Raw genomic sequence first — 12,336 nt, 5'->3', positions numbered from 1 at the left:
GCATCCTGGGATAGATCTCATCAGGCCATGGGGATTTATCTACCCTAATGTGCTCCAATATTTCTAGCACATCCTTCTTCCTGATACAGATGAGCTCCAGAATATCATTGCACCCCTCCGCTAACTTTCCAGCTTTCACGTCCTACTCCCTGGTGAATACCAATGAGAAGTATTCATTTAGGAGTCCACTCATATACCCTGGCTCCACACACAGATTTTTCCATTGATTTCTGAGGAGACCTACTCTTTCCTTAACTATTCTTTTGCTTCTAGTGCACTTATAACAGGATTTAAGATTCTTCTTAATTCTCCACAAGTTGAAGTTCTAAATTTGGGCAAGGTAAATTTTGACAGTATTAGACAGAACTTCCAAAAGTTGATTGGAGCAGGTTGTTTGCAGGCAAAAGGATGTCTGGCAAGTGGGAGGCTTTTAAATATGAGATATTGAAAGTTCAAGATCTGTATGTTAATGTTAGAGTGAAGGGCAAGGCTGGCAGGAGTAGGGAACCCCTAATGATGAGGGAGATTAGGAAATCTGCTGTCAGGAAAAAGGAGGCATGGGTTGGCTACAAGCAGCTGGGATCAAGTGAATCTTGGGAGGAGTATAGGAGATGCAGGAGTGTACTCAAGAAGGAAATCAGAAGGGCAAAAAGGGGGCACGAGATAACTTTGGCAGAGAATATTAAGGAAAATCCAGAGAGATTTTATGTATATTAAGGGAAAAAGAGTAACTAGAGAGAGAATAGGGCCCCTCAAAGACCAAAGTGACATCTTTGTGTGGAACAACAGGAGATGTGCAAGGTCCTTAATGAATATTCCTCCTCTGTTTTTACTGTGGAGAAGATCATGAAGACTTTGGACCTTGAGATAGTTCTTGGGGATAATGTGCATTACAGCAGAGAAAGTATTGGATGTCTTAAAACTTAGAAAGATAGATAAACCTCTAGGGTCTGACCAGGTATATACAAAAACATTGTGGGAAGCAAGAAAAGAAATTGCAGATGCACTGGCTGAGATATATGCATCAGTGTTTGCCACAGGTGAGGTGCTGGAAGACTGGAGGGTGGTTAATGTTGTACCTTTATTTAAGAAGGGCTGCAACGAAAAACGTGGGAACTATAGGCCAGTAAGCCTAAAATCTGTGGTAGGTAAATAAGTTGCGGGATAAAATATACAAGCATTTGGAAAGACGGGTTGATTAGGGATAATCAACATGGCTTTGTGTGTGGGAGACCACATCTCACAATAGTGTAGCGGTTAGCACCAGCGACCCGGGTTCAATTCTGGCCATTGTCTGTAAGGAGTTTGTACGTTCTCCCCGTATCTGTGTGGGTTTCCTCCCACATTCCAAAGATGTACGGGTTAGGAAGTTGTGGGCATGCTATGTTGGCACCAGAAGCGTGGCGACACTTGCGGGCTGCCCCCAGAGCACCCTACGCAAAAGATGCATTTCACTGTGTTTCGATGTACATGTGACTAATAAAGATATCTTATCTCACCAATTTGATTGAAGGTCAATGAGGGCAGGGTGGTAGATGTGGTCAATATGGACTTCAGTAAGGCCTTTGATAAGGTTCCGCATAGTAGGCTGCCCTGGAAGGTTAGATTGAATCAGAACCAGGGAGAGCTGGCTGATTGTATACAGAATTGGCATGATGGTAGGAAACAGAGGGTGATGTTGGAAGGTTGTTTTCCGGACTGGAGGCCCATGACTAGTGGTATTCCCCAGGCCTTGGTGCTGGTTCATTGCTATTTGTCATCTATATCAATGATTTGGATGAGAACGTACAAGGCCTGCTTTGTAAGTTTGCAGATGACTAAATAGGTGGTGTCATTGACAGTGAAGATGGTTATCAGGATTTACAGCGGGATGTTGATCAGCTGGGTCAGTGGGCCAAGGAATGGCAAATGGAGTTTAATTCAGATTAAGTGCGAGGTGCTGCATTTTGGAAAGACAAATGAGGGTAGGGTTTTCACAGTGAAGGGTAGGGCCATGGGGAATGTTGTAGAACAGAGGGACCTAGGAGTACAAGTACATGGTTCCCTGAAAGTGGCGTCACAGGTAGGGTGGTGAAGGGGGCTTCTGGCACGCTGGTCTTCATAAGTCAGGGCATTGAGAATAAAAGTTGGGAGGTCGTGGTGTGGTTAGTATAGGATGCTGGTGAGGCCGCTCTTGGGTATTGTGTTCAGTTTTGGTCACTCTGCTAGGGGAAAGTTACCATTAAGCTGGAAAGAGGGCAGTTATGGAGAGAGGTTGTGCAGGTTGGAACTTTTTTCATTGCAGCGCAGGATAATGAGTGATGATTTTATAGAGGTGTATAAAATCATGACGGGCATAGATAAGGTGAATGCACACAGTCTTTTTCCCAGGATTGGGGAATCAAGAACTAGAGGCCATAGGTTTAAGGTGAGGGGGAAGAGATTTAATAGAAGCCTGTGGGACAACTTTTTCACCCGAGAGTGGTTGGTATATGGAATGAGCTGCCAGAGGAAGTGGTTGAGGCAGGTACATTAACAACATTTAAAAGGTACTTGGACAAGTACATGGATAGAAAGTGTTTAAAGGGATATGGGCCAAATGTGGGCAGATGGGAATAGTTTAGATGGGAATCTTGGTCAGCATGGACCAGTTGGGCCAAAGGGCCTGTTTCTGTTCTGTATGATTCTGACTCTATTTGCCAAGGTCACTGCATTGGCCCCTTTCTTGCCCTCCTATTTTTCTTAAGTTCACTCCTATATCCCCTATAAAACTCAAGTGATTCCTTGATACCATTGTCCTATACCTGACGTACGCTTCCTCCTTTTTCCTGATCAAACTTCTAATACCCTTCGTTTACCAATATTTCATCAACTTGCCATCTTTCCCTCTGACCCTTACAAAGACATGACGACCCTCTAGCTGTTAAATGCCACCTAGTGTTATTTTCCCCTCCTAGCAGCTGCTCCCAATCTACCTCTGCCAAGTCCTGCTGTACACTATTGAAATCAGGCTTCCCCCAATTTAGGGCCCCAACTCGAGGAGCAACTTCATCTTTTTCCATAACTACCTTGAAACTTTACAAACTATGATAACTGTGTGTTCCAATATTTCTAGCATATCCTCCTTCCTTCATACAGATTCTTCAATCACTTGCAGGTCCTTGTTTCCCAAGATAAGGTCAAGTGGAGACCTCTCGCTTGTAGGACTCTAAATACTGCTTCAGAAAATCCACTTACATGTTACAAATTCCTCTCCATCTAAGCCCATTCCACTGAGATAATTCTGATTTTCTTTGCACAGATGCTGCCTGACTCAGAGTATTTCCAGCATTTTCTATTATTATTTCAGATTTGTAGCATCTGCTGTTTTGTTTGCTTTTTGATTACTCTTTTAAAAATGACGTGGTTTATGCCTGCATGCAGAAAAACCTAAATAATATTTAGTAGTGGTCTGAATAAAGGCAAGTACAAATCACTAATGAGTTAAATAATTTAATATAGTTGGCACTTCCAACATTTGTTCCACACTTTAAGCATAATTGTTTCTTGAAATTTCAGGTAATTATTGGATATATTGTTACTCCAGAATTATTCTATACATAGTTCCTCCAGAAAACTTTCTGTTAGTCAGTAATTCCTTGACTTAGAACCATACAGCACAAAACAGGTCCTTCGGCCCACCATGTTGTGCCGTCCATCAAACCACCCTCACACCATCTAACCCTTTCCTCCCGCATATCCCTCTATCTCACATTCCTCCATGAGCCTATCCAACAAACTCTTGAACCTGTCCAATGTATCTGCCTCTACCACCACCCCAGGCAGTGCATTCCATGCACCAACCACTCTCTGGGTGAAAAACCTCCCCCGACATCTCCCCTGAACCTCCCACCCATAACCTTAAAGCCATGTCCTCTCGTCTTGAGCATTGGTGCCCTGGGAAGGAGGCGCTGGCTGTCTATCTATTCCTCTCAATATTTTATATACCTCTATCATGTCTCCTCTCATCCTCCTCCTTTCCAGTGAATAAAGCCCTAGCACCTTAAGCCTCTCCTTATATTCCATACGCTCTAATCCAGGCATAATCCTGGTAAATCTCCTCTGCACCCTCTCCAATGCCTCCACATCCTTCCTATAATGCGGCGACCAAAACTGAACACAGTACTCTAAGTGTGGTCTAACTAGAGTTTTGTAAAGCTGCATCATCACTTCGCAGCTCTTAAACTCAATCCCACGATTTATGAAAGCTAACATCCCATAGGCCTTCTTAACTGCTCCATCCACCTGTGAGGCAACTTTCAGTGAACTGTGAATATGAACCCCCAGATCCCTCTGCTCCTCTACACTGCCAAGTACCTTGCCATTTACCTTGTACTCTGCCCTGGCGTTTGTCCTTCCAAAGTGTACCACCTCACACTTCTCCGGATTGAACTCCATCTGCCACTTGTCAGCCCAGCTCTGCATCCTATCAATATCCCTCTGTAAGCTCCGACAGCCCTCCACACTATCCACAACACCACTGATCTTTGTGTCGTCTGCAAACTTACTAACCCAGCCTTCCACCCCCTCATCTAAGTCATCTATAAATATCACAAAAAGTAGAGGTCCCAGAACCGATCCCTGCGGGACACTACTACTCACTGCCCTTCAATCCGAGGGCACTCCTTCCACCACAAACCTCTGCTTTCTACAGGCAAGCCAATTCCTAATCCACACAGCCAAGCTTCCCTGGATCCCTCGGCCTCTGACCTTCTGAAGAAGCCTACCATGAGGAACCTTATCAAACGCCTTACTTAAAATCCATATAGACCACATCCACCGCACTACCTTCATCAATCTTCCTCGTCACCTCCTCAAAGAACTCTATCAGGCTTGTAAGGCAAGATCTTCCCTTCAAAAGCCATGCTGGCTGTCCCTAATCAGTCCATGATTCTCCAGGTGTTCATAGATCCTATCCCTTAGAATCCTTTCTAACAGCTTACCCACCACAGACGTAAGGCTCACCGGTCTGTAATTCCCTGGACTATCCCTACTACCTTTTTTGAACAAGGGGACAACATTCGCCACCCTCCAATCCTCTGGCACCATCCCCGTGGACAACGAGGACTCAAAGATCCTTACCAGCGGTTCAACAATCTCCTCCCTCGCCTCTCGAAGCAGCCTGGGGAAAATCCCGTCAGGCCCCGGAGATTTATCTGCTTTGATATTATTTAACAACTTCCACATCCTCTCTCTTGATATCTACAACCTCGAGAACATTACCCTTACCAGCACTCCCTTCCGCGTCATCAAGACCCCTCTCCTCGGTGAATACCGAAGAGAAGTATTCATTGAGAACCTCTCCCACTTCCGCCGCCTCCAGGCAAATTCTCCCACCTTTGTCTTTAATCGGACCTACCTTTACCCTAGCCATCCTCCTACCCTTCACGTACGTGAAAAAGGCCTTGGAATTTTCCTTAGCCCTACTAGCCAATGCCTTTTCATGTCCCCTTCTAGCTCTCCTCAGCCCTTTCTTAAGTTCCTTCCTCGCTTCTCTATATTCCTCACGGGCCCTGTCTGAACCTTGCTGCTTATACCTTACGTATGCTACCTTCTTCTCCCTAACTAGTCGTTCCACCTCTCGTCACCCACGGTTCCTTCACCCTGCCATTCCTTCTCTGCCTCACCGGGACATATTTATCCCTAACATCCTGCATAAGGTCCCTGAACATCGACCACATCTCCATGGTACATTTCCCTTCCAAAAGGACATCCCACTTTACACTCCCAAGTTCTCTCCTTATAGCCTCATAGTTCGCCCTTCCCCAATTAAATATCTTCTTGTCCTCTCTGCACCTGTCCCTGTCCATGACAATTTTAAAGGTTATGGAGCAATGGTCACTGTCCCCCAAATGCTCACCCACCAATAGATCCTTCACCTGTCCCAGTTCATTTCCTAAAACTAGATCTAGCTTGGCATTCCCTCTAGTCGGCCTGTCAACATACTGCGTCAGGAATCCCTCCTGGACACATTTAACAAATTCTGTCCCATCTAAACCTTTGGCACTAAGCAGGTTCCAGTCTATATTTGGGAAGTTGAAGTCTCCCATTATAACAACCCTGTTATTTTTGCTTCTCTCCAAACACTGCCTGCCAATCTGCTCCTCTATATCTCTACCGCTACTGGGGGGCCTATAGAATACTCCTAGTAGAGTAACTGCTCCTTTCTGGTTCCTTACTTCCACCCATACGGACTCTAGGGATGATCCTTCTACAACATCCATCCTTTCCACAGCCATAACAGTGTCCCTGACCAGTATCGCCACCCCTCCTCCTCTTCTCCCCCCTTCTCTATCCCTCTTAAAACACTGAAAACCAGGAATATTCAATATCCACTCCTGCCCTGACATCAGCCACGTCTCAGTAATAGCCACGATATCATAGTCCCCCATACTTATCCAGGCCCTCAGTTCATCTCCCTTATTCCTGACACTTCTTGCATTTAAGTAAACACACTTCAGTCCATCTACCTTACTACTTTTATAGCCCGTATTCTGCTTCTCCTTCCCCAAAGCCTCTCTACCTGTTTGATCTAACTTTTCCCCATCCCCTTCTTCCTCTGACCTACTCCTCCGGTTCCCTTCCCCCTCACAAACTAGTTTAAACCCTCCCGAACCACCCTAGCAAACCTAGCCACAAGGATATTGGCCCCCTTCTGGTTCGGGTGTAACCCGTCCTCTCAGTACAGGTCCCACCTTCCCGAGAAGAGATCCCAATGATCCAGAAATCTAAAACCCTCCCTCCTGCACTAACTTCTCAGCCACGCATTTATCTGCCATCTCCTCCTGTTCCTGACTTCACTATTGCGTGGCACCGGCAGCAATCCCGAGATTGCTACCCTTGAGGTCCCATTCCTCATTCTTCTGCCTAGCTCCCTGAACTCGCTCTTCAGGACCTCATCCCCCTTCCTACCTATGTCGTTGGTGCCAACATGGACCACAACTTCTGGCTGCTCTCCCTCCCGCTCAAGAATCCTGTGGACCTGATCAGTGACATCCCGGACCCTGGCACCTGGGAGGCAACATACCATCCGGGATTCATGCTCACTGCCACAGAACCTGCTATCTGTTTCCCTGATGTCACAAACCAGCAACAAAAGAAACACACTGAGCATGATTCAGTGTTAAAAACTATTTTATTAATCACTACTTATGATAATACGTAAAATAAAAGTAAAAATGTTAGTATGTTAGAATTCAAAAATGTTAAACCTCGAACGTTAACCCCAAAACTAAACTCTTCGTGTGTGTGTGTGACAAAGTCCAAAACTCCCAGTTCCGGAATGGTTCTTAAAGTTCAGTTCCGCAAGCCAGAAGGTGAAACATGAGCAAGGGCTTCTTCAACAACCACCGTTGTCTGAAGATAAGATGTAGATGTAGAAAAACATAGAGAGAGTACATACGAAATCCAAATGTTCCACGATGGAACCCAAACGACACTTCAGTGTTTACTCGGTAGTGACTTCCTCACCCCGAAAAGCATCCGAACCGTGGTCGTCCACATACAAATACCTGTTTCCTTCTACAGGTCAGCAACAAAGTGAACTCCACCGGATTACTTCCAACTTCCATACATGGATTTCAGTGGCAAACACAGTTATTGTTTCTCATCCATCGATAGAGAAAACAAGCAGGCTGGTGTCTCTCTCCCTTCTCTCTCTCTCTCTCCTTCTTTTCCTTCCTTCTTCAACCACGTCATTACGTCCTTTATCTTCTATTGACGTAAGCACGCCCCACACACACATACACACACACTCTCTATCTTAAAGGGACTTTCACTGAGTCCGTACCACTGACTATCGAGTCCCCTGTCACTACCGCATGTCTCTTTCCCACCCTTCCTTTCTGAGCAGCAGTACCAGTCCCAGTGCCAGAGGCCTGGTTACTGCAGCTAGGCCCCTGCAGGTCATCCCCCTCAACAGCCTCCAAGGTGGAAAACCTGTTACTGAGGAGAACAGCCTCCAGGGTTCCCTGCTCTGTCTGCCTGCCTGACTTCTTCCTCTTCCCTCCCCTGACAGTCACCATTCTTTCTGCATCCTGAACCTCAGATGTACCTGCTCTAAGGGGGGTGACTGCCTCCTGATGGACCGTGTCTACATAACTCTCTCCCTCCCTTATGCTGCGCAGTGTTTGTAGCTGCGACTCCAGCTCATCAACTCTGAGCCGAAGTTCGTCCAGCCTCAAGCACTTACTGCAGATGTGGCCATCGTGGACCGCAGCAAGGTCCACAAGTTCCCACATCAAACAGCTGCAGCATATGACCATGTCCTCCATCTGACTACCTTGTTTTTTTTCCCCCTAGTTAATCCCACCTACAAATCTATACGAGACAAAAGGTAAACCTTACCTTTACCTACTTATCAGCTACTTACCCTCCTTGCCCCTTCACGCCGAAGCCCCTTGAGCCAAAGCCCGACCACTCTGCTGCCTCTCACTCAGCTGCCTGTTCTGATGCTGCCTGCTCTATAGGCTGTTTGCTTTTTGAAGCTGCCTGCGCCGCACCTGCGCAGTCCAGCCCCCACTCGACTAGTTAGAAAAAACTGTTAAAACACTTACTAAAGAAAGTTGTAAAAATCTAACCCTTACACTTAAAACCCCAACGAAAACTAACCCTTACACTTAAAACCCTAATAAAAGTGATAAACAGAAATACAGACTTATCTTGTCAACCTGGATAAGTGTGAAGTGACACACTTCGGGAGGTCGAATTTGAAGGCAGAATACAGGGTTAATAGCAGGACTCTTAGCAGTGTGGAGGAACAGAGGGATCTTGGGGTCCACGTCCATAGATCCCTCAAGGTTGCTGCACAGGTCGATAGGATTGTTAAGAAGATGTATGGTGTGCTGGCCTTCATTAGTTGGGGTATCGAGTTCAAGAGCCATGAGGTGATGTTGCAGCTCTGTCGAACTCTGGTTAGACCACACTTGGAGTATTGTGTTCGTTTCTGGTCACCTCATTATAGGAAGGATGTGGAAGCTTTTGAGAGGGTGCAGAGGAGATTTACCAGGATGCTGCCTGGATTGGAGAGCATGTGTTATGAGGATCGGTTGAGTGAGTTAGGGCTTTTCTCTTTGGAGAGAAGGAGGATGAGAGGTGACTTGATAGAGGTGTACAAGATGATAAGAGGCTTAGATCGAGTGGACAGTCAGAGACTTTTTCCCAGGGCGAAAATGGCTAACATGATGGGACATAATTTTAAGGTGATTGGAGGAAGATATAAGGGGGATGTCAGGGGTAAGTTTTTTTTACACAGAGAGTGGTGGGTGCATGAAACACACTGCCAGCAGAGGTTGTGGGGGCAGATACATTAGGGACATTTAAGAGATTCTTAGATAGACACATGAATGATAGAGAAATGGAGGGCTATGTGGGAGGGAAGGGTTAGACAGATCTAGAGCAGGATAAAATGTCGGCACAACATTGTGGGCTGAAGGGCCTATACTGTGCTGTAATGTTCTATGTTCTATTACCTTGCTTTTTCACCCCTTTGTCCATTTAATTACTCCAGACTTTTAGCCTGTCCCTTAAGGTCTCTCCTTCACACCCACTTTCTCTGCCTTTTGAAACTCATTTTATTTCAAATTTTTCCCAGTTGGGATAAAATAGTCATTGACCTGAAATGAGAACTCTGCTGACTAACCTGCTGAGTATTTCCAGCATTTTCCCTTCTTAGATTTCCAGCCGTATTTTACTTTTGTCGTTTAAGAATGTTAACATGGTGAAGGGTCCAGGAACTGAAACATTTTGTCTTTCACAGATGTTGCCTAACCTCCTGAATGCTTCCAGTATTTTCTGTTTTTACCTGAGAAGCCCATTTATCTATTTGTGTTTGTTTTTATGCAGTGGACCTGCATCTATGAATTCCAAGATGGGCCTCCAGTTCGGACATCATCTCCTCGTTGCTCGCTTTGCCTTACTCACTACATTGAAGAAGCTAATGTGGGCCGTGGTTACATTAAAGAACTTTGCTTCAGTCCGGATGGCCGACTGATTTGTTCACCTTTTGGCTATGGAATTCGCTTGTTAGGGTTTGACAGCCATTGCAATGAACTTTGTGATTGCTTACCAAGAGAAGCAATTTCACTGCAGGAAATTAGAACTATTTATTCACACAGGGATGTAGTGCTTACAACTAAGTTTTCACCCACTCATTGTCAGCTTGCCTCTGGGTGCCTTAGTGGGCAGGTATACTTATACCAGCCCAAGTTTTAAATAACCTGGATTATTTGCAAGTTGTGTTGAACACAAAACAAAAGCAAAATGTTTTAATAATTACTGCAGATCAGAATTAATGATTAATGTTTAAGGTATTTGATGACATCCTTAAATCCAAATCCGATTTGGTTTTCAGTGCATTACAATAAACCGCTATTTGTATGTTATTAGACTTAACAGATAAAGCTGTTTTTCTGCAGTTAGCTCCTGTAAGGAATAGTCATTTCCTAATTTTGTGTGATTTATAGCTGCTGCTAATGTGAAATTATATTAGCAATTCATGTAAAATTTGTTAGCTTGGTTACTGTACATATAATCTTACAAATGCAGTTTAGTTGCTGAAAATTCAAATGTGTTGGATAAAAGCACTGGTACATGGAGATAATAAGTTTGACCTTCAGCTTTATTTCCTGCTTAAATGCAATATTAGCAAAAGTATTGACTAACATTCTTGCAGATATTTAGCGAAGCAGTGAAAGTAAATTATTTAACTTAAGATGCAAATATACATTCCAAAATGTTAAAATTTAAATACTGCTGTTATCAGTACAGTGTATGAGTATATCCATAATATCACAAATTCACATGGCAACTCGTATTACATTTTAATAAAGAAATTAACAGATCCATACCTCATCTAGTCTAATTTCCTATATTTGTAGCAAATTGTTACCACTTGTGGAACTTGATAGATATACTGCAGGCAACAAAAGCCAATTGCAAGTACACTTGCTAAACATAAATAGTTTAGTAGGTGGTAGGAAGAGAGAACTTTCGGCGGAGGTGGGGGTGGGGGGGTGGAGCAAATCTAAACTGTTGTTAGGCTGGGGGGAACAAGGGAGGAACTGCTGGACAGCAGGGTGAAAGAGAAATGTTAGAGTCATACAGGACAGAAACAGGCTGTTTGGCCCAACTGATCCATGCCAATCAAGATAACCCATCCAAGTTAGTCCCATTTGCCAACATTCTGCCCATAACCTTTTGAACCTTTCCAATCCATGTACCTGTCCAACCATCTCTTAAAAGTTGTTATTGTACCTCCCTCAACCATTTCCTCTGGTAGCTCATTCCACATACATACCACCCTTTGTGCAAAAAAAGTTGTCCCTCAAGTTCCTATTAAATCTTTCCCCTCTCACCTTAAACGTATGCAACATTTAGGGAGGAGATGGACAGTCGACGTTTCGGATCAAGACCCTTTCTCTGGACTGGAAGATGGAAGACTGGAAGATGGCAGATGAAGAGATTCATCAGGATGTTGCCTGGATTGGAAGATTTTAATGATGGGAAGTTTGGATTGGCTGGGCTTGTTTTCCTTGGAGCAAAGAAATGGGCTGCCAGAGGAGGTGGTTGAGGCAGGTACAATAGTATAACTTAGGAAGCAATTGGGTAGGTAGACGGAGGGGCAGGGCTTAGAGGGATATGGGCCGAATGCAGGAAATTGGGACAAGATGGGTGGGCACCATGGTTGGCATGGACTTGTTGGGCTGAAGGGCCTGTATCTGTGCTGTATTGCTCTGGAAAAAAAAGGCTAAGGGGTGACCGAATAGAAGCATAAAGATTGAGAGACATAGAGAGGGTGGATAGTCAGAATCTATTTCCCACGGTAGGGATATCAAATACAAAAGGGTACAGGCTTAAAGTGAGAGGTAGGAGTTTTAAAGGGGATCTGAGGGGTAAGCTTTTCATTTACACAGTGCAGCTGGTATCTGGAACCTGCTGCCAGAGTTACTGTGTACTGATTGCACCACCACCTCTGTGAGGATGGAAGGATATTCTCAAAGTCTCCTTGGGAAAAACTGAAACACTGGACTGTTCAGAGTGGAGAAGGAACATTCAGGAAGCCCAGTGTAAGTAGCAAAGGAGCATGCCAGCTCCCAAAGTACACTGTCCTACCTGCCCAGCCAATCTTCTCCTACCCTTTCAATGGCAGTGTCTGTAGGTCCCACAGTGACCTCATCAGCCATCTCAGAACCTACAGAATTCAAGTAGAAGCAAATCATCTTCAATCCCTAGGGATTACCCAAGAAGAAGACAACTGAACCTGCTTCCCCAACACCTAGCAGTGCACTTCGGACCTGTGAAAAATAATTCTTGATCCCT

The 12,336-nt window shown here is 44.7% G+C and overlaps 1 protein-coding gene across 1 annotated transcript in view; it reads left to right on the top strand.

The window, feature by feature from the left end:
* The window catches only part of wdr32 (WD repeat domain 32), an 82,085-nt gene extending 71,224 nt beyond the window's left edge, over positions 1-10,861 (top strand). The window contains exon 7 of the mRNA XM_052034777.1: positions 9,862-10,861. Within this exon, the coding sequence (XP_051890737.1) occupies positions 9,862-10,230 (369 nt within the window). The 3' untranslated portion in view covers positions 10,231-10,861. The remainder of the gene's footprint in view (positions 1-9,861) is intronic.
* The last annotated feature ends 1,475 nt before the right edge of the window (positions 10,862-12,336 follow it).

The sequence above is a fragment of the Pristis pectinata genome, chromosome 2 (assembly GCF_009764475.1).
Source record: "Pristis pectinata isolate sPriPec2 chromosome 2, sPriPec2.1.pri, whole genome shotgun sequence".
Classification (NCBI taxonomy): Eukaryota; Metazoa; Chordata; class Chondrichthyes; order Rhinopristiformes; family Pristidae; genus Pristis; species Pristis pectinata.
Note: the sequence above shows the minus strand (reverse complement) of the source record. Positions and strands in the feature narration are given on the sequence as shown.